Below are 23118 nucleotides of genomic sequence, written 5' to 3' on the forward strand. Positions count from 1 at the left end.
TGCCAGGATCCTGGCAAAATACCATGCCTAGAAATGGAAGCCAGGATCCTCATTTTACAGCTTACATGTGAATGAAGTACAGTTGCTGCAACAGCTTCAGCTGTAAATAGACTTTTAGTCTCTTGAATCTCTTGATGCATCTATCAATCCTTCCCACAGTCTAGCACAATTGAGCACTCCTTGGAGGTCTCACCTCAGGTGAATGCGGGATCGGCTACCGGAAAGGAATCCCATATTTGTCCAGCTCCTTCAAGCTAAGCTCTTCCATCGGTCACTCAATAAATTTCACTATTCCAGCATGACATGTACCTTTACTTTCAGGTAAATTATTGCAGACTTTAATCTACACGGATGTCACCGGAATATGAATGCAAAATACTGCAGTAGTTGGAAATCAGAAATAAAAAATAGGAAATTGTGGAAATACATAGCAGGTCAGGCATTGACAGAGGGAGAAAAAAGGGAGTTAACATTTCATTTTTATTAGCTTTTATCAGAACTTGACAGAAAAATACATTTGTGGTCTGCTGAGGAAGTACAACAATAAAGGGATAAAGGGAAAGGGTGGAAAACAAGCAAGATTAACAAATCAGATAATTTTGCAAGGCAAAAGGACATTATAGACTGGAAGAAATGAACAAAGAAAAAATTAGTTCAGTCACTTAAAGTATATGCATAATAAAGCCAATGGTATGCATTCAATCCCTCAGCGGTTGGAAGTATTTCATGGTTTCTACCTCTTCCGTTTGCTCCATTGTGATATCATTGCATTGGATAACCTTGACTATCAATGCTGTGACAAACAAGAATTCTACATGAAAAGAGAAAGCAAAAGAAACAAAGGGTGAGGCTAGCGGAGTACACAAGAGTGACATTTATTTCCAACAGCTACTGATTGAAAATATGGAACAGTAGTCATGATCTGAAAATGAACTCAGTGTTGAGTGGAAGGCTGTAAAGTGCTTAATCAAAAGATGAAATACTGCTTTTCAAACTTACAATGAGCTTTATTCACAGCGTAAGAGGCAGAGAACAGAGAAGCCAGGAAGGGGATTGGGCACACCAGAAAGAAAAGACTTAAATTTACATGGAGCCTTTCAATAACCACTAGATGGCTCAAAATGCTGCACACACTATCGTGTCACGTTGAATTTGGAATGCTGAAAGAAGAAATAAGGGCTTGTATTTTCTTGTGGCACCATGCTGGAAGTAGCAAAATAGATCCATTGGAAGTGAAAAATGAAAGAACAAGCAGTAGCCTCTGGTTGTCAGAGGGAGGGAATGGGTGGGTGTGGAAAATGAAACAGGCAATTGAGGAGAATGATGGTGGGCACCTTTAACGAAGGAAAATGGAAAGCATCTGGAAGCACCGGAAGGGAGTAACATCACAAAGGATGAAATAGAAATAGAAACTGGAAGAATGCAAAGCAACCTTACAAAAATAGGAAACAACAACAGAAATTGCTGGAGACTCAGCAGGTCTGGCAACATCTCTGGAGAGGGAAACAACATCAATGTTTCAAGTCCAGTGATCCTTCATGTTCTGGAGGGTAACTGGAGTTGAAATGTTAACTGTTTTTCTCTCCACCAATGCTGCCAGAATTGCCGAGTTTCTCTGGCAATTTTGGTTGTTGTTTCAGATTTTCAGCGTCTGCAGTTCTTTGTTTTATTTTGTTACAGGAAGCAAGTGTGGTCAAGCAGTGGTGGGCAGTGGGCTGTCAGGATATTGGTTAAAAATAACAAACCATCAAGTGATTACTTACAAAATTGAGCAATGCATTGGACAGTTTTTCTTTGACTCTTTATCGATCAGCAAGCTTGGGTTTTTAGGAGGACCATGGTTGCACGCAAAAGTCCCAAATCATCAACAAGGTTCAGACATACACATTTTTTCATTTCATTGTATAAAAATGAGTTGATGTCATGAATGAGATGAAGAGATGATAAGTATTATCGCAACTGATGTTTAGGTTCAGAAAATAAAACGAAATGTAAATTCTGCACAGATGAGAGGATAAAGTAACTTACATCCAATAAAATTAAACTGCTAAAAATGTTCAGTTACATATTGACTTTTAGAGCAAATATGCTATTTACGACACAGAATATTTGACATCCACTAAAAACCCAACCAATCCTGATACATTTTCAGATTGGGTTTTTATGTCATGGAGAGGAAATAGATACACAATTAATAGAAAAAGTCTCAAGGATACAATGGAGATGGGTGCATAATTTTGCTAATTATATAAATATCTCCGTAAAATGATGAAAGCTGGATAAAACTGCATCATATCGCTCAAAATATGTCTCAAAATCTACTGAGGACAAAAATAAACTAGATGAGCACATTTTAAGTCATTATGTTTTATTTCATGTACTGTAGAGCTGTTTCAAACTCCAACCAAAACAAAAATTTACGGAAATTGGGGGAAATTGTATTTAATGACAAAAATGCAGCGATCTTAGTTAAATCTAAATATTTCTCCACAGGCCAGCACTCTTCACAAAAATTCACAAATTTTATTTGATTGCTGATAAAAGTTCTACATGAGGTTCCACTATGTTAACAATCAGAGACGAAAACAAGAAACAGGAGTTCATGAGGCATGTTAAAAATAACAATACTGATGCGGCTATTTGTTCATCAAGACACTTTGGAGACTTTAGATCAGTGATTTTGCACTGTAATGTGTATGGAAGCACTAATTTTAAGAACATGCCTTCAGACTCTATAGGACAGAAGCAATAATTTTATCTAATGAAGACAAGCAATTTGGAAAGTCCTCCTTTGGTGTATTACCAACATAGTGTGAATCTGTTCTGTTTGAAAGGCCAGTAGCACAGACGCAGATGTTTTGTATAATGTGCTGGAGTAGATTGCCAGCTCTCTTTGTCCTGCTCACTGCAGTGCTACATATTACTTCATCACCATTCTACACTCAGGTGGCACTCGAGACTGCTAGCTTCTTCAGATGATCCATGAACACTTGCAAACTGACATCATCTGTCAGGATTGGTGCTCCAGCCTCCTAAGGAAACCATGAAACATGAAAGTTAATTGAACAAGCAACCTTGCCACTTGTTATAATAAATCAGCTAGACTTAAAAGTAGAAGCCACTCTACATAAGATATCATCTTCCAGATTTAAAAAAGCATAAGGAGCCTGATATATTATACTTCAAACTTTTCTCTACACCATACAATTATGAACTAAGATTATCAAACAAACAAAAAGCTATTATTCTAAGACAGTCCATTGTTTAGTAGTTGAGTACTCCTTATAAGTATGAGTCAACAATAATTTAGATACGACTAACCTGGGTTTGGGGATCACATTCGCTGCTACAAACATTCGTGCTCATGAACAAATATTTCAGATAACTGCTGATGGGTAGGTAATGACACCAAATAAAACAATGAAACTAAATATGAATCCTAATTACATTCCTAATCTACCATTTAAATAAATAATGCTTAAAGATCAGAGATAATAATGATAATAATAGTGGGGAACATCCTACATGGCATTTTTCAGCCAATAAAAATAATATCATGCAATCTCAGCTTGCCTGTTAAGACTACAGTATGCATTAGAAAAAGGTGACTTACCTGTCCCCATGCATACATGTTGTTATGGGTCTGTGAAGGATTTACCTTGGACAACAAGAAACGAGCCTGTTCGCAAAAATTAGAAAAATACAAACATATTACTGAAAGAAAGACTAGCACTAATACACAATCCCAGGGTCTCCCAAAATGCTTTATAATCAAATTTTGAAGTGCTTTCACTGCTGTAATGTAGGACATGAGAGTCATTTCTGACAAAGGAGGCTGCCATGCAAGTCCACTGAGTCTGCGTTGGTTCCCAAAACAGCGGCTCAGTCAGCCCATAACCCAGTAGGTTTATTTCATTCAAATGTCCATCCAATTTGCTCCTGAAATCATTGGTGGTTTCTGCTACCACCACCTTCATGGAGCAACAAGCTTGAAATCATCACCAATGTGTTAAATCACTCCGTCTAGCTATGTATAAAGCAAACTAAAGAAAAATCAAAAGCTCTCTCTCACATTTCCCCTGCACCTCCCACTAAAAACTTGAAATTCCTGCCTCTTGATAGCTGTATCATCAACTAATAGGAAGAGTTTTCAGTGAGATTTGGAGAAGCTGAATGAGCAAGCAAATCCATAGCAGATACAGTGTAACAGGGATAAGCGTCAGGCCATCCACTTTGGTAGCAAAAACAGGAAGGGAGGTTATCAGGATGGCTAAAAATTAAGAATATGCAATGAGACCTGGGTATTCTCAAACACCAGTCACTGAAGGTAAGTATTCAAATGCAGCAGGCAGTAAAGGTGGAAAATGGCATTCTGGCCTTTATAGTTAGAGAATTTGAGTACAGAAGCAGAATGTCTTGCTGCAACTATACAGGGCCTTGGTGAGACCACCTTGAAATACTGTATACAGTTTAGTTCTCCTTATCCAAAGAAAAATGGTCTTCCTATAGAAGGTAGGTCTACCAGGCTAATTCCTGGCATGTATGATGAAAGGCTAAATCAGTTAGAATCATATTTGCTGCAATACAGAAGAACGAGGAGGGATCTCAAAGAAACCCATAAAAATCTAACAGGACCACATATTGCGGATGCAGAAAGGACATTCCCAATGATGCAGATGTTCAGAACATGTTCAGGACATTCCCAATGATGCAGATGTTCAGAACTAGGAGCCATGTCAGGGGATACGGGGTAAACCATTTAGGACTGAGGAGTGGAGAAATTTCTTCACCAGTGTGGTGAGTTTATGGAATTCACCATCATAGAAAGCAGTTGAGGACAACGCATTGAGAGATTTCAAGAAAAAGTTGGATATAGCACTTCGGACTAATGGGATCAAAGGATACTCGGGAATGGCTAGAACAAGCTATTGAGTTGCATGATCAGCCACCATCTTAATGCATGGTAGAGCAGACTTGAGAGGCCGAACGGCCGACTGCTGCTCCTATTTTCTGTGTTGTGATGTTTGTCCTCAACTACCTCACCAAACCTGTCACAATCCTAAAGATGTCTAAAGAATCTCCCCTCAACTCCTCCAGGAGAAAACCTGCAACATTTCCAATCTGAACTTCTAAGTAGAATCCCAAGCCCTGTGATCATACTGCAAAGTCTCTTCTACCTACTTTCAAGTTCCCTCACACCTTGCCCAAAGTATAGCAACATTTTGAAAAGTTATATAACACACTGAAAAATTATAGAAGCAAAATACTCATTTACCTTTAATTTTATGTTCCTATGTTCTGTTTAGTCTTTGAGAAAATAAAGCTTTTGAATTACAAAGAAATAAATTTACACCTCTGGCTCTGATGAATTGTAAACTCTCAAAGTACTGAGAGAATCCGCTCTCTCACACTGTCTGAAGTTACTGTTGTATAAAATAACGGTTGTACTAGCTCCACCCAATCTGATGATGTCATGCAGTCTTTGGGTGGAGGGACGAAGTTTTACAACAGCCTTCAGAGACCAGATACATTCTGTACAGTTCCTGAATGGCCCCAGAAATTAGGTCTGACTGGCTATGCAAACTGCACTTTTTGCTATCACACAATAAACCAGAGGCACAGCTGCAAGGAATGACAAAAGAACCTGCAAAATAATTTATACTACGGGTGCAGGATTGGGAAGGCCTCAGAATTTACTGAAGCTGGGAAGGAGCAAATTTAGGGGAGTCTAGTGGACAAAGCAGAAGTAGAACAGGCAGGAAAAATTAAAGAATAAACAGACGAGGACTCTATATAAAACGTGATTTCAGTGAGAAAACTTACAATAGCTGCAGGCAGAGAACTTTATTTAAAAAATTTGGAAAGTGAATTGTTTTTGGGCCATGGAAAGCAGAAAGGCATCGTTTTGCCCAGATCAAGGTGTGAAAATACCATCCTGACTGCATAAAAAGGTGGCAAGGAGTTTTGATCATTAATAAGATGGGAGAGCCTAGTAAACAGTACATATATAAGGTTTTAAAAAGAAACAAAATTTTAAATATCTGAAAGCAGAAAATCACTACCCAACCCACAGGAATACAACTTATAAGCTTCATTGAAGGATTTAATAGAGCATTACTGCAACTGAGTCTAAAAGGACTAATAAAGATTACACTGTATAAAGTCCAGCAGGCTCGACAGTAATTGAATTTAAAATAGCATTGTTGAATGAGAGTACAAAAACTTAAAAGAACAGCAGACGATAAGCAACATTGAAAAGATACACACTCAAAATGGCTTTATAGTAATGTAGCAAAGTAATAAATATTAATGTCATTTTAAGAAGGAATGGAAGTAGATATAATATTTCCGTAATGACGCAAAATTGGAGAAGGTCCACACAGAACCCAAGACTGGGCATTGCAGGAGGTGATAGTTCTTAAGACACAATATTAACCAAAAATTAAAGAAATCCAGAATTGAGCAAATTAGAGAGTACAATTAGAGTCATACAGCTGTACAACCAGTCTACACTGGCCATGTTCCAAAACTAAACTAGTTCCACCTGCTTGTGCTTGGCCCCTATCCCTCCAAACTCTTCAAATTCACGACCTTATCCAATGTCTTGTAAATGTTCTAACTGTACCAACATCCACCACTTTCTCTGGAAGATACTTTCAATTGTCCTAAAAGCTTCTGATAACTACTTCAAAGTAAAAGCAAATAAAATTCTTGAATGATCACAAGTTAACAGAAGAGTTCAGCTCCCAAAGGAATGTGTGGACAATTTAATTGATGACCTCTACAGATTAGCGGAAAACTGTAAAAATAGATCTTTGAAATCAGAATTTAAAAGAGACAAAAAATGTTGGAAATCTTGACAAAATATGATCTTATTTGTTACAGACCAAAGATGATTTAATTTGGAAGACAATTATTCAAACCAGAAGGACACTCATACAGAAGGCCAACTCTACCTCAGGAAGGCAAAAAGTATGTTCACTTTACATGATATGGACACCCTAAAGAGGCATGTGACAAGCCAAGTGAGAAGGTGAAACAACAGATTTACAGTTTCAGTGCCATGGGTCAATGAAACAATACAGGAACAGAAAACATGCAACCATGACAAAGGCATGGTACATTTATTAAGCTGTCGGTCCCTTCTGGCAAATGTGCAGAAGTGAGACACAATTTTAGGAAAAGGGGAATATTAGTGGTCATGTACACAAGGGGTCTATGTAGTAGAGTAATTATGTCATTAGAAAAAATACCTGCATTAGATGAAATACCTCCAATGAAGAAGATACCCAAGTATTCCTGGGAGGACTTGCTGATCCAGCCAATCTAGAAGACACAGAACCTGTCTGTGCCAATGGACATTTCATTAATTTTAAGTGAGCGCTCCTATTCTATAAGACCGGTTTCCAGTGCTAAAGATGTTACTGCCAGAGGCTACATAACACAGATGGAATAATTGTCAAGAGCATAGGTTTGTTACAAGTTACACTGTAATTAACATAAAACATAAGAACCAGGAACAGAAGTAGGCAATTCAATTCCTTATGTCTGCCCCACCATTTGATATGATCACGGCTGCTCTCATCTCAGCCTCAACTCCACTTTCCTGCCTGATCCCCACAACCCTTCAATCCATTACTAATTAAAATCTGTCCGTTCCCTCCAGCATTCAGTGCTCTCTGAAATAATGATTTCCAGATTCACACTCCTTTTTGAGAAGTATTTTTTCCTCCTCTGTTTTAAAGCTGCAGGCCCATATCTTAAAGCTACGAGATCTCATTCTAGATTGTCCCACACGAGGAAACAGCCCTTCTAGGTTTACTTTGTCAATCCCCTTTAGCATCTTATATACCTCTATCAGATCTCCTCTCATTCTTCTCAACTTCAAACGGTATAGGCCTAAGCTGCTCAATCTCTCTTCACAAGACAAACTTCCTCTGGAATCAATCTAGTGAACTTCCTCTGAAATGTCTCCAATACATCTGTCCGGCAAGTAATGCGACCAAAATGCAACTAAGTGTTTCTGAAACTATACAAGACATTAATGAGAGTGCAGCTCACCCAAGAGCTGCAAGTGTACATTGTTCATAATCAAAAATCTTCACTTTTGAACCTTCTCTCCTGTCTCAACTTCAACTGTATTAGAAACATTGAAGGAGATTGATTATCCCTCAGAGAACAACTGTTTTAGAAACAAACCATTCAACAAGGGATAACATATAGAGACTTGTGATAATGGGAACTGCAGATGCTGGAGAATCCAAGATAACAAAGTGTGGAGCTGGATGAACACAGCAGGCCAAGCAGCATCTCAGGAGCACAAAAGCTGACGTTTCGGGTCTAGACCCTTCTCTGATGAAGGGTTTAGGCCCGAAACATCAGCTTTTGTGCTCCTGAGATGCTGCTTGGCCTGCTGTGTTCATCCAGCTCCACATATACAGACTTGATTGGACTTCGTAGATTTAAGGCATAACCAAACTGAAGAAAGATTCCAGTTCAAATATTTAACGGGCAAAATAGAGTTGTTTTGTATTGTCAACGTACAGTAATTAAAAATTTTGCAAAACTAGTGGAAGCATTCCATGCTCTGTTAGCCAAAACAGAACAATCAATGGCAGTAACAAAGAGTGCTGGGTGAGCAGAATTTTTTCCATGACACAACAGTGTCTGAAATCTACTTTACAAACAATCAATCTGAGGGTGAACTGATGATTTTTTTTTCCTCTATTCATTCACAGGATGAGGGTGTCGCTGACTAAGCAGCATTTATTGCCCATCCCTAACAGCCCAGAGGACAGTTAAGAGTCAACCACATCGCTGTGGATCTGCAGTCACACGCAGGCCAGACCAAGTAAGGATGGCAGTTTCCTTCCCTAAAGGACATTAAGTGAACCAGATGGATTTTTCTGACAATCAGCAATGGATTCACGGTCATCATTAGATCCTAAAATTCCAGAAATTTATTAACCCAGGCCCCCAGAACATTATCTGGGCCTCTGGATTAACAGTCCAGCGATAATACCACTAGGCCATTGCCTCCCCCAGTCCAGCCTGACCAACAAATTGAGGGAGATGAGCTGCATATAACTACGTGAGCCAGACCAATCCTTGCAGATACACGGCATGGGTCAAGAAGAAGCAATTGCCTGGTCTAAATTTCTAAGATATTGCAATTAAGAGATTAACTCTTCCAGTTGAAAATATTTGACCTGGCCCAGAGTCCTAGAAACTATAAGAAAGAAAGTACATGTTTCAACAGAGCAGTTATCTCCATGATAGGCTTTAATGAGTTCAAAAGATACTCAAGATAATGCTAGGGGCAACTGCTCTATTTAACCAAAAAGAATTCTTTAGTGAATGAAATTCCAGAAATTAAGGAAATTGAATGATGTCCTCCACAAGGATATTTGAGAGATAAAAGGAGAGATGATTCAGTTGTACATCAACAGTATTCAAGCAGATCTGCCATTCTACCAAGTACAAACAGAATGCATTCTGGGAAAAAGGATTAAATATCCAGACTGCCCACATTTGTGAAGTCATAGACTGGGGGCAATGGTAAATTTCATATAACTATATACATGATTTTACAATGATTATGAGAATACTAATCCCATTTTTGGGGGTGGGGGGGATGGGGGTGGGGAGAGTGGTTGGAAGGTATTGTGTAAAGTAACAGTTCTGAAAGAGTTAATGTTGAAATTGCATTATCGCCAACCATTCTAATGACATCACACAGTATTTGGATGGATGTAGGAAGTTCTACAAAAGCTTTATCTTTTCTTTTAAATGGTTCATTCACGGGATGTGGGCATCACCAGTTGGACTAGCATTTATTGCCCATCCTTAATTGCCTAGATAGTTGTGAAGAGTCTACCACATTGCTGTGGGTCAAGAGTGACATGTAAGCCAGACCAAGTAAGGATGGTAGATTTCCTTCCCTAAAGGACATGGTTCTCCTGACAATCGGCAATGGTTTCATGGTCATCATTAAACTTGTCTTTACACATTATTATTGAATTCAAATTCCACCATTTGCCGCAGCAAGATTCAAACCCAGGCAGCAAGGATAATACCTGGGTGTCTGGATTGATAGTTCAGTAATAATACTATCAAGCCATTGTCTATCCATAATGCTTACACTTGACTGATGTATTCCTTGCAATCCCTGGGAGTCCTTAGTAGTTATGCCCGACTACTAACGTAAATTGTCCAGTTGTTACTGTGCAATAAAGATTGCTAATTAAGATAGGGGTCTCTTCTGTCAGATTCTGCAGTGATCTAAGCCCTACTACTGATAATTAAACAGGCCCAAGACACAGTATAGGCAAAGGAAGATTCGTGACAACAAACAACATTCGGCAGACGTGATATAGCAAACACTTTGGGAAAAAAAGAATACAGGCTTGGACTATTTTCTAAACGCTGAGAAAATTCATAAAGCAGAAGTACAAAGGGATCTGGGAGTGTTGGTCCAGGATTCTCTAAAGGTTAACTTGCAGGTAGAGTCTGTGATTAAGAAGGCAAATATAGTGTTGTCCTTTATCTCAAGAGGGTTGGAATATAAAAGCAGTGATGTACTTCTGAGACTTTAAAGCTCTAGTTAGGCCCCATTTAGAATACTGTGTCCAATTTTGGGCCCCACACCTCAGGAAGGACATACTAGCCCTGGAGCGTGTCCAGCGGAGATTCACACGGATGATCCCTGGAATGCTAGGTTTAACGTACGATGAATGGCTGACGATCCTGGGATTGTATTCATAAGAGTTTAGAAGGTTGAGGGGAGATCTAATAGAAACCTACAAGATAATGTATGGCTTAAAAAGGGTGGACACTGGGAAGTTGTGTCCATTAGGCGGGGAGACTAGGACCCGTGGGCACAGCCTTAGAATTAGAGGGGGTAAATTTAAAACGGAAATGAGGAGACATTTCTTCAGCCAGAGTGGTGGGCCTGTGGAATTCATTGCCACGGAGTGCGGTGGAGGCCAGGACGTTAAATGTCTTCAAGGCGGAGGTTGATAAATTCTTGATCTCACAAGGAATTAAGGGCTACAGGGAGAGTGCGGGGAAGTGGAGTTGAAATGCCCATCAGCCATGATTGAATGACAGAGTGGACTCATTAGCCCGAATGGCCTTACTTCCACTCCTATGTCTTATGGTCTTAACACGATTACTATTCAAAACCAGTTCTTTTAACAATCCTGATTCATGATCAGTTAATAACTCAATATAAATCTCCTTTATTTGTCAGACACTGACCTGGGGTATCCTAAAATAATGAAGATTCTATCACGACTAAAATTGATCAGTTTTTCAAATTTTACGCAGAATTTTTTATATAGATGAGTAAACAAATATCCGTGATTAAGATTTGGAGACAAAAAAAGAAATTACCAGAGAAATTAATGAACATCAAATGTGGTCGGCAGGATGGAAAGAGGTGCATTCCAAAGACATGTACAAGGAGAACAATCAAAGAATAAAGAAGTGATAATGGGAACTGCAAATGCTGAAAAATCCAAGATAATAAAGTGTGGAGCTGGATGAACACAGCAGGCCAAGCAGCATCTCAGGAGCACAAAAGCTGACGTTTCGGGCCTAGACTCATCATCAGAGAGGGTCATCTCTGATGAAGGGTCTAGGCCCGAAACGTCAGCTTTTGTGCTCCTGAGATGCTGCTTGGCCTGCTGTGTTCATCCAGCTTCACACTTTGTTATCAAAGAATAAAGCATCATTGCATCTTCTGTAATGTATACAGAAGCTGGCACTAACACTACAGGAATAATATCCAGCACAGTTACTGACTTGAAACCTGGTAAGGATTCCTAGAAAAAGAGTAATAATTAATCAGGAACTAAAACAAAGTTGCTGGAAAAGCTCAGCAGGTCTGGCAGCATCTGTGAACGAGAAAACACAGTTAACATTTCGGGTCCGGTGACCCTTCCTTGTATTTAATAACTATTCAGCATTCTTCCACCCTGCCAAATACTTACAAAGCAAATATCAATATTAGAAATACAAATTGCTAGACAGTGATTTCAAAATTTAAAATAACACAAATGGAGATGGTTACCTGGCTTCCTCCATGCTCTGTGTCAACATAGCGTGGCATTGGGAATCTGCTGTGCAGAATCTCTTGCGCATCATCTACAGGTGCTTGCAGTAAATGGCGGAAATTTTCATACTCAGGCATGTCATGATAGCCAGCTTTACGCCACTGAGCAATCGTCTAAGAAAAATAGTTCTCTGTTGAGTTATTGTGTTCATTTATTGCTATAAAAGTTAGATTAAACTATTTAACAATTGCCTGAAATGAAATTATTAATCGCTAATTAATCTATGAAATGAACATAATGTTAGTAGTTAATGAGTGTAATGAAATGTGATAAAACTTCAACATCTCTCCAATATTAGCTAGCATTTCTAATGCTGATCAGAAATATGTGTGTTACGTATACTTTGAAGTGTTATGTTCTTACCTCTCCATGGTAGATAAGTATTTGAAAGAAGGTGTCCATGAGAAGAATTCTATCAGGGAGAATACTGCTGCTGTCTAGAAGAACAGGCTACACAAAGGCAGAGAGAAAAATGATTACCAAAGTTTTGCTCATAAAACTTCAGATTCCAAAATGCATTCAGTTATCTTATCTCCTCTTCCCCCAAAATGAACAAATATGCTTTTCATTAGCCATTGGATGGAATTATGCTCAGAGCTGCACAAACACATTTGCTCCAAGTACTCAAAAGCCTAAAAACTAAGACCCTTATCCTGATGTTTAGCTTCAACCTGTTCCACACACCTCTTAAGGCTCATAATCCCCCGTACTCTAGGATCTCCAACTTGCTTACTCATTCTCTAACTCTGGCCTCTTTAACACCACACACACCATGGGTAAACAATAGATTTGTTGCCTGCATCAATTCTCTGCAAACACATTTCCTAAAGCTTCTGACATTCCATTTGTCCAAGCTTCTTTAAGAAACTTAAAACCTATGTGATCCAACTTCTGGGCAACTCTTCTAATCTCGTCTACAAATCTTTTACTACATAAAGTACCTTGGGACACTTGATTTGGTACTGGATAATTACAAGATAATGTTTATTGGTGTAAAATGAATTTAAAACTCTAATAAATCCTACTGTTGTTTCCAATTACAACAATAGAGTCATAGAGTCACACAGCAGGGAAACAGACCCTTCGGTCCAACCAGTACTTGCTGAATATAATCCCAAACTAAACTAAACCCACCTGCCTGACCTTGGCCTACATCCCTGCAAACCTTTCCTATTCATATATCCATCCAATGTCTTTGGAATGTTGTAATTGTACCCACATCAGCCACTTCCTCAGGAAGTTCATTCCACACACAAGCCACCCTCCATGTAAAAAAAAAATTGCCTCATGTTTTTCATAAATATCTCTCCTTTCGAATGTGCCCCCTCATCTTAAAACTCCCCATCTTATGGAAAAGACAACAACCATCAACTCTATCTATACCTCTCATTATTTTATAAACTTCTATCAGGCCACTTCTCAACCTCCTACGCTCCAGTGAAAGAAGTCCCAGCTTATCCAGCCTTTCCTTATAACTCAAACCTTCCATACCCAGCAAGATCCTGGTAAATCCCTTCTGAGCCCTCTCCCTCTTGACAGTATCCTTTCTATAACTGGATGACCAGAACTGGACACAGTATTCCAAAAGAGGCCACACCAATATCTGTATAACCTCAGCATAATGGCCCAACTCCACATTCAAGTTTGATAAAAATCAAATACAAATGTCATAAAATACAAATGTGGACATCTCTATTCTACTCTAAATAAAAGGAGGTACTAGACAGAGAAATAAGCATGGAGCATAAGCTTGGGGTAAATTGTAAGCATTGTATTCCAATTTCAGTACTTCCACACAAACAGAGTACAAATACACCATTTTCTTACAAGTTCACCACCAGTGCAAAATAGCTTCTACCTTGCACCCCTGTTGTCTCGCTTGACGCAATATGACTTCAAATTAAAGCTGGATTTCCATGTAAGCCACACACATCCAATGACTATAATCTCAGACCAAATAAAAATTACTTTGGACAGAGACAGCAGTTGTACTCTAAGGCTACCGCACAAACCACAAACTAAGCTGAAAGCAAATTTCACACAAGATCAACATAACTTGTACAGAAGAAAGACTACTAATGATCAGCTTGAGCCGGATATTAATCAATACCTCACGCAAGATCAAGGTTTAGCCTCTCAAGCCTGTTCTTCCTTCAAGTAGATCACAGCTGATCTGCATTGGGAACTCCATCTGCCCACCTCAAATACTAACTAATTCGCGATTGAATTTTAGTGCAGATTAACACTGTACAGCTCAGTTGTAGTGTTTACTATTTATTCAATCTGACATCACAGATGTATTTAAACATCAGAAATCACATTTCTCACCTCTGGAGGGCCATTGAAAGAATAGGCGTACAGGATGGGTTGAATCATGATGAGGGATTGCGTAAGATCCTGACGCATGAAATGGTGACGGTAGTAAGAGCTTTCATCAGGGCTGTTATTAAAAACTTGTAAGAATGGAGATCTTCTCAGATGAAACATAAACTAAAATAGAAACAAAAAATTTCTCTATATTGCAAATCTAGGCTTCTGTTGACTCAAACTTTTCTTTTATGATCACAAATTTAAAATATTGTTTAAGTTCCCAATGCATAATCTATAAATATTCATATGAATTGTAACATAATTTCAAAGTTAATGAACTAAAATCTACGAGAACATACTTCATACCTGTGGGTACAAAGAAAATGTTTCAGAAAATTTGAAAGAGGCTGGATCATCTTTGTGATAATCTCCAAATTTCTGACACTGGAAAAAGAAAAAGATGGAATTTATTGGATATTATTCTTTTTAAGCATTATAATAATAACAAATTAAAGTAGCCAGTAAATTGCTTCAAGCTTCTTTCCCTCCTGCACACCATCCATCACCCACAGACAGACACAGAACTACAGAAAACGTAACGTACCAGTCGTATAAGCTGTCTGTCTAGCCATCTGAGGACATCAGGTCCCTCCTCAGTCTCTGCTCTGTAAACTGCCAATCTTGCCATGAGAACAGCTGCAGCTTCCTGATCAAAGGATGCAGCAATATTCTGGATCTGTGTTTGTGCATCTGCCCAGCTTTATAAAGGGTGGAAAATATGCATGATTTTTATAAACCAGTATCATATATCATATACAAAGAACAGTATTTAAACAAATGTATATTAACAATGAAACGTAAATGTCTATAATTGGTTTTGTGTCTTGGATTTCAGTTTAATATGAAGAATAAATGCTGAATACATAGCAGAGAGTACAATCTGTAAACAAATTAGGAATCTGTTTTAATGAATTTATATAGTAATAAACATGTTTATAATGGACAAGACAACAGAGTCAAATTCCAGAAAAAAATTGAACAGATCAAAAAACACTTTCATCAGGAATATACTTTGAGAGAGTATTCTCCTCCGCTAATGGAACGAGTCATAAAGAAAACAGAGCAAAGTTTCTAAAATAACTTGGCACGTTAATTCCAGATTACTGTTTTGCAGTCATGAGATTTTGTCAAACCATACTCAATGCTCCCAAGTTGCAAGATGCAGTTTTACTCATGTAAACCTGACAAATTACATTTCAAATATTGATTTGTATGTACAATTGTAATGCTGTACCCTAATCAGACATTATAGAGGATGCATGGGGTTTACAACACCATTTGCGAGAGAAGAGATAAACCTTTTATCAGTAGTCATGTGAAGCAGATTATGAAATCTTGCTCAAGTCTGTCATTTGGCATGTGTGGTTCCAGCTTTTAATTAGTTCTATTTAAGATCAGCAATGACAACAATCTCAATGTAGTAGAATATTTACCTATTCAAATAGTATTATCTCAAATTGGTCAATGTCAACAAAGACGTAGATAATTAACTGTGCAGAGCCAACAGCTGCCTCTCTAAGCATGTCTGATAAAATCATCTACTGGCAGTTCCCACCAAAAACCAAAACATATGCAGAGGATATCACCAGTACTCCATTGTATGATTTAGAATCTTGGATTCTGTACTGAAAATAAAAGTGACTGCTGAAGTGCTTCTGTAAACCTTGTCTTCATTCCATCATGAACACCAGATGCCAGAACTACACCTCAAACAACAAGGGGCTCAAGAACCTGCCAGCCCCTAGCCAAGCTGCTCCAATAGAGCTAGAAGACTGGCATCTGAGCAAGGTATAACAGGAATTTCCCATATACAAAAAAAAAACACAAATCCCACCCAGACAATTAACACCTTTTTAGACTACTCTTGACCATCAGTAAAGCAGTGGAAGGCGTCATCAACATCAAACAGCTCCTGCCCAGCAACCACCTGTTCAATGATGCCCAGTTTGGGTTCCACAGGGGCACTCAGCTAATGACCTCATTACAGCCTTGGTTCAAACATGGACAAAGGAGCTGCATTTCAGAAATGAGGTTACAGTGACAGCCCTAAACATCAAGGCCATATCTGACCGAGTGTGGCATTGAGATGCCGTACAAAACTGGAGTCAATAGAAATAACTGGCACATAGGAAGGTGGTCGAGACTGCTGGAGGTCAGTTGCCTCAGTTCCAGGACATCTCTGTACAAATTTCTCAGGGAAGTGTCCTAGGCCCAACCAACTGTAGCTACTTTATCGATTACCCTCCCTCCATCATAAGGTTAACAGTGGGGATATCCACTGATGATTGTACAATATTTAATACCATTCACGATTCCCCAGATAATGAACCAGTCTATGTCCAAATGCAGCAAGACCAGAGCAATTTGTCGAACTTTTCAACCAATTACACATGGTTCTAATGCTCATTAGGTTATTCGTATTGTTGCTGTTTATCCTATATATGGACTTCAGTCTCTCCAGTCTTAAAACACAGTAAAGAGTTTAATCCAGTCTACCCAATCAAATTCTAATTCAAAATCCACAGGACATACTTAATTATTGCTTGAACTCTAAACCATATTCATTACTCACTTATCTTAGAATGCCGATGCTTCTCCCATCCCTCTTTCTCCCTGGAATCTAAGCGTTTCACTTCCAATGTAGTTCTGTGCCCTCCCGCCAACCCTCTGTTCTAACTCTTTAATAAAAACTTCAATGGATGGACAATCAGCTTAATTGTATGACAGTCAGAACATCAAAAAGCCTTCCATTCTTTCTTCTGGCTGAAGTCCTCTAGCCATTCCCCTGCTGAGTAAATTCTGTACAATTTAGCAAATATCCATGTCAAGTTCATTCCCATATTCTTAAGGGTTTTAGCTATTGCCGCTGCTTTCCAATTTTTTTATCTCAGTTATTGCTGCTCTTACCATCCTGTCATACTTCTTGTTCATGAAATCAATCTCAATGTTACTTTCTTCTTCTAGCTCAACCATTTCAGTTTTCATTTTTGGCAGACAATTCTTTAATTTTCTTCCATATTTTTCATCATTGCTCAGGTTTTTGTTCAGAAAAAAATTCTTACCCTCCAATGCAATTATTTTCAGTCCATAATGCAGTGTCACAAATATCTTTTGCTTTTGCAAATAAATGGCCTTCCTTTCTTAGTTGATCCAATTCTTTTAAGTATATCACACTGCTCTTTTAACCATATTCTCGTCGCTTTTCCTCTTAACCTGTAATTTACATCCTTTCTTCATTGTAGTGGTAACCCATGATCTTTTTATCATTTTCCTCCTAAAAGCCAATGCTTTTCTTCAGCAGACCTTTCAATATGGTCCGCATTGGTCATTCAGGAGGTTATTGGCTTGCTTGCTAGGCTGGCTGGTTATTGTACAGACATTTCGTCACCATGCTGGGTAACGTCATCAGTGCAGCTCCGATGAAGCAATGTTTCACAAGGACCAAAGAACCCATACTCATGGTATGCGGGACCAATGTAGTTTACAAAATAACATGCAACGACTGCAACAAATATACAATCAGCCAGACTGGAAAGAAACTAGCCATCAGGATACACAAATGCCAGCTAGCAGCAAAACAGCACAACGAACCTTACTTCATCTTGTGCACTCGGACAATGAAGGCCATCAATTTAACTGGGACAATGTGGCCACTCTAGCTCAAGCCAACCAGAGGCACACGTGGGTATTCCTTGAGGCCTAGTTTTCAACACGGAATGCAAACAACAAACATCTGGAATTAAACCCCATATACAAATCCATGCAGAACAGAACTGGAAATGACATAACCCAACTAAACAAATCAGATTATATAAATACCAAAATATAAATGTTTCATGAGAGGCTGCACCAATGATGTTACCTAGCATGGTGACAAAATGTCTGTACAATAACCAGCCAGCGAGGAAGCCAACAACCTCATTCAAAACCCAAGTTACAAATCTTTGCAAGAACCTCAAATTGCTCATTCATATTGGTAATATTGTAGCCTTTTCCAGTTAGTGCTTTGTTTACATCATTCAAAAATCGTGTATTTACTTCTGTTGGCCTCTCTAGGTTCCACTGCTTTCTGTATCAGTTCCTGACTGACCTTTTGAGTTCGTAACTATATTTCTGTATCTCTTTCTTGCCGTTATATGGTCCAGCTGAAATCATTTGGTCATTTCCAGGTCTTTGTACATGGACATCAGTCATCTGTTTTCTTTGTAATACTGCCAATTTACTCTCCACATCTTGATAACTTCCTTTCACAGTTCAACCATGGTACTTGCTTTGTGCTTGCAAGCTACCTCCTTCAAAAATGCCATTCTGTTCGAGCATAGAAAACCAACCATGTCAGCTAAAATATTGAAGGTATATATCAGACAAAGAAACATGATCAAATTCTCCAAAAATATGCAAATACCTACTGTTTGTTTGCTGTCTCTTGACTCCCAACCCACATGACCTATCCAATTTCCTGCCCAAGTGGTCACAGCAACAACAGCACATCCTTTTATCTCCAACTTCCTTTTCCCTTTCCAAGTTGTCTTAGGTTACATCCTCCAACACGGATTCCAAGTCTGTATGTCATTATTTCTAAATGTACCAGCGCTACTTATTTCTGTCCTTTTCCAACCATGTGCACTGCAGCTATTCCAACTTTCACCCAAATGTTTCGATCAATATTACTTTAATATGTTAACTGTTTAAAACATGTGTCAATGTGACAATGTCACAAAAACATGTGTTGAACTCCAAAACATCAATCACATACATAAGCAAATGAAATGAGAGCAGATACAGGCCATTCAGCCCCTCAGGTCTGATCTTCTATTCAATAAGATCTTGGCTAATCGGTTTGTTTTGAATTCCACATTCCCAGCTAATTCGGATAATTTTTGATCCACTTGCATAACAAAAGTTCATATCTCTGCATTAAAGTAGTCAATGATCTGGTTCCACACCCTTCTGTCACAGAGTTCCAAAGTCTCACAAACCTCAAATATTGTGTCTTCATTGGTACTGAAAAGGTCAACCATAATTTTAAAATGGTGCCCTCTAGTTCTGGATTCACCACCTTAGTCAAGACCATTCAGGGTCTTTATACATTTAAAATCACATCACTCATTAGGCTTTCTTTTAAAATGAACCTGTCCAGGGATGCTTGACATACCTCTGAAACAGATGGGGCTTTAACCTTTGCCTACTAGGTCAGAGTTAGGGACAGTGCCCCTGTTTCACAGGAGCACTCAATCAAATCACCCCTCACCTGTAATCTCCAATCGAAACAAGCGCAGCCTGTTAGAAATATAGGAACCGGAGTATGCCATTCAGCTTCTTGAGCCTGTTCCTATGTTTCCAACAAGCTGTTTGTTTGATCATGGGATGAGATCATGGCTGAGCTGTGGCTTAATGACACAAACCTGTCTTTAGCCCTTATATACCTTAGGCAATTTTTTGTTAAGCTATCTCAGATTTAAAATTAACAACGGATCCAGAATCTGCTGCCATTTGTGGGAAAGAAATCCGATCAATTATCATCCTTTGTGTGTCGAAGTGCTTCCTAACATCTCTCCTGAACTGTACAGCTGTAATTCTCAGACTGTGTCCTAAATTTCTAGAATACCCAACCAGTAGAAATACTTGATTGTTATCTCTCTATCTAAACCTCAAGATTTTGAAGACTTCAATCTGATCACTCCTTAACCTTCTGAATTCTAGAGAAAACAAGCTCACTTTGTATAATCTCTCCTCGTGGTGTAATTCCTGAAATCTATGTATCATTCTTACAATGTTGTATTCTTTCCAAGGCCAATATATCTTTTCTAAGATGTGATGCCCAGGTCTGCTCACAGTACTTCCAATGGGGGTCTAACCAGAGTTTTGTATCACTGCAGCATAACTTCTGCATCCCACATTTTCTATTTCTCTAGAGACAGAAGCCAATGTTTCATTAGCTTTAATCTCATTCCAGGTTTTAATATAATAAACCTCCTCTGAACTGTGAACATTGCACTCACATCCTTCCTTTAAAAAAAGCCACACTAAAACTGTGTACTGAATCTAAATGTGGTCTCATCAATGTCTAGAGCAAAACATGACATAATTCTGATGGATATGTATTACAATGATACACTTTAACTAAATCACCAGTTTCAGTCTTTTTTTTGAATAGGGGCACAAGTCAAACTGCAGTTAATGCTCACCGCCAGAAATATAATTAAGACATAATTCACATAATTTGGAAAATCTGGGTATGTTTTGTTGCCTGATGCAAAGTCAACATAAATCAATAGTCAAAGAAACTTGAAACATTGGCATATGAACACATGCAATAGCAGACACTGGGAGAAACACAGACATGGCCTGCAATAAGAAAAGTGAGAGACAGCCAACCAGAGAAAGACAAAGAACATGGAAAATATAAAGGCTCAAAGTGTTAGGCAACTGAAGAAAACAAGGTTCTGTATAGGAGTCTTCACTTTGCTTGGTGAACAACTTGTGCAAGTATCACAATTTGACATAAATTTAAATATTTTAAAAATATAAATTCCTTCATACTATTATTCAATTATCAATCACCTTTTCCCAAAATTAATTTATTTTTCCCCACCTCGGCCATAGTTTCTCACCAAGCATGTTGGAATATTTGGTGCCAGAATTTAATTTAATTCTGTTTCCTCAGCCTAGTATGCAAATGCCTGCATGTGAATAACTTTCTGAAAGTCATGATGATTTTGAAGGAAGGAATCAAGAATTAGGATGAATGAATGCCTGAGAACAAATCCAGCTTGATTTGAGAAGACTGGGCAGATATGGTCATGTTTATTGCAACAATCTAGAACAAATATGATCAGAGTTGATAGAATTGCATCAAATCAGTTGGGAAAACAAATGCAGACAACGCATCCAGATGCTGGCAGACAGCTTACAGTTATTGAGAAAGCATACTGAGAAACCATTACCCCAGGGGAAAAATCAAAAGCGCGCAATTATTTTGTACAATATTGATTTAAAAAAACCTCAGAACCCCAGACCCCAAAGAAGAACAGCATTCTTAGAGAGTCATGGAAAGCAATCATATTTTGTGCCAGTTTTTAGAACTGGACTGGAGTATTAAATATGAAAACAATGGATTAAAAATTAATGGTGTTATTAAATGCTGTCCAAAAACGTGAAAGCAACTTCTAACCCATCAAAATGCGATCTTTAATCAAATCCCAGCTAATTCAACAAATAAACATTACTGAGCAACTTGTTAGGTTTAAATTTAGAATTAGAATATTGTATTTTATTTAAGACTGCCTGTTTAGTTAGAAGAGGAATAGATATTTTCTTTGACACCAAGTGTGTAAGGCAAGTGATTTAACTCAGCAAAAATGGGCAAAAATAAACACACACAGCAACATCTGCAAATTCCAGCCTCGCCTTAGTTTTAATCAGCAGCATTAATGTGTCAGTTTCTGCTTCTCAACTTTCTATCATTTCTAAAGCTGTACATACTTTGCTTAACCAACTACAGTATTTAAAGCAAGACCTGAAACAAAGTGTGAGCAAATGTAGATTTGTATTTCTGAAATTGGACAATTTACCTGCATAATATATTTGAATACTTAGGTATGCATTTTTTACTGTACTGTTATTACAATAAACAGCTGGGAACTTAACACATAGGCATGAACAAGGCCTTTAAATTTGGTGCTGATTAAAATTAAAATATTAACAAGGAAAGGTTGTGCTGTTAAGCAAAAAAAAATCAAAAAATTAATTACAGGAATATAAATCTTTAAAAAATACTTGCTTGCCCATCAGGTACACCCGGGCTGAACCAGACTTCTTCCTTTTCAAATACACAGGTGCGGTGGCGACATAGAGACAAATCATTGGACCAAGGGTCAAGGTTGATGCTCTGGGGTATGGGCTCAAATCCTACCATGGCAGATGGTGATATCTGAATTCCATTAATATATCTAGAATTTAATGCTGGTCTAATGATGGCCATGCAAATCAGTGTCAATTTTTGCCTTCTAATTACGTGGTTGGAGACTCAGGACCCACTAACTCTAAAATACCTTGAGAAATGGTCAAGCATTCACTCAAATGTATCAAGCTTTTATGATAACTAAAGAAATGTAACTGAACTATTCTCAGTTTGAGCAGGCAGCCAGCCATGCGGTTATGCCTGCCCTGACAGCCCTTGACACATCTGTTCCCTCTGTCATGACTTCAGACATCAGATTAGTCTTTTTGGAAGTCAACCCAATGAAAATGATGGGCCCAACATTGTCCCCAGCTGAGCACTCAGATCCTGTGTGGACCAACTGGTGGAGGTATTCACCGACATCTTCAACCTCTCCTATAGGCTAAAGTGCCCACATGTTTCAAGAGGATCCCCATACCTAAGAAAGCACATGCAACGTGCCTTAATGACTACCGCCCAGTGGCTCTGACCTCAATAATCATGGAGTGTATTTGAGAGATTGGTCACGGCGCACCATCAATGCCAGTTTCCCAGCCTGCATCATTCCCCTACAATTTGCCTACGGTGCAACAGGTCCACAGCAGATGCCACATCCCTAGTCCTGCACTCATCCCTGGAGCATCTGGACATGAAAAGGCACCTACATCAGACTCCTGCTCATTGACTACA

General features: G+C 38.6%; 1 protein-coding gene across 1 annotated transcript in view; it reads right to left on the reverse strand.

Moving 5' to 3' along the window:
- Positions 1-2351: 2351 nt before the first annotated feature.
- sec23a (Sec23 homolog A, coat complex II component) overlaps positions 2352-23118 on the reverse strand; it is an 85609-nt gene continuing 64842 nt past the window's right edge. Inside the window, exons 14-20 of the mRNA XM_048537764.1 lie at positions 15031-15184; positions 14793-14870; positions 14445-14606; positions 12480-12566; positions 12074-12229; positions 3614-3679; positions 2352-3032 (exon numbers count right to left, since the gene is read on the reverse strand). Of these exons, the coding sequence (XP_048393721.1) occupies positions 2943-3032; positions 3614-3679; positions 12074-12229; positions 12480-12566; positions 14445-14606; positions 14793-14870; positions 15031-15184 (793 nt within the window). The 3' untranslated portion in view covers positions 2352-2942. The remainder of the gene's footprint in view (positions 3033-3613; positions 3680-12073; positions 12230-12479; positions 12567-14444; positions 14607-14792; positions 14871-15030; positions 15185-23118) is intronic.

The sequence above is a fragment of the Stegostoma tigrinum genome, chromosome 10 (genome assembly GCF_030684315.1).
Source record: "Stegostoma tigrinum isolate sSteTig4 chromosome 10, sSteTig4.hap1, whole genome shotgun sequence".
NCBI classification, from domain to species: domain Eukaryota; kingdom Metazoa; phylum Chordata; class Chondrichthyes; order Orectolobiformes; family Stegostomatidae; genus Stegostoma; species Stegostoma tigrinum.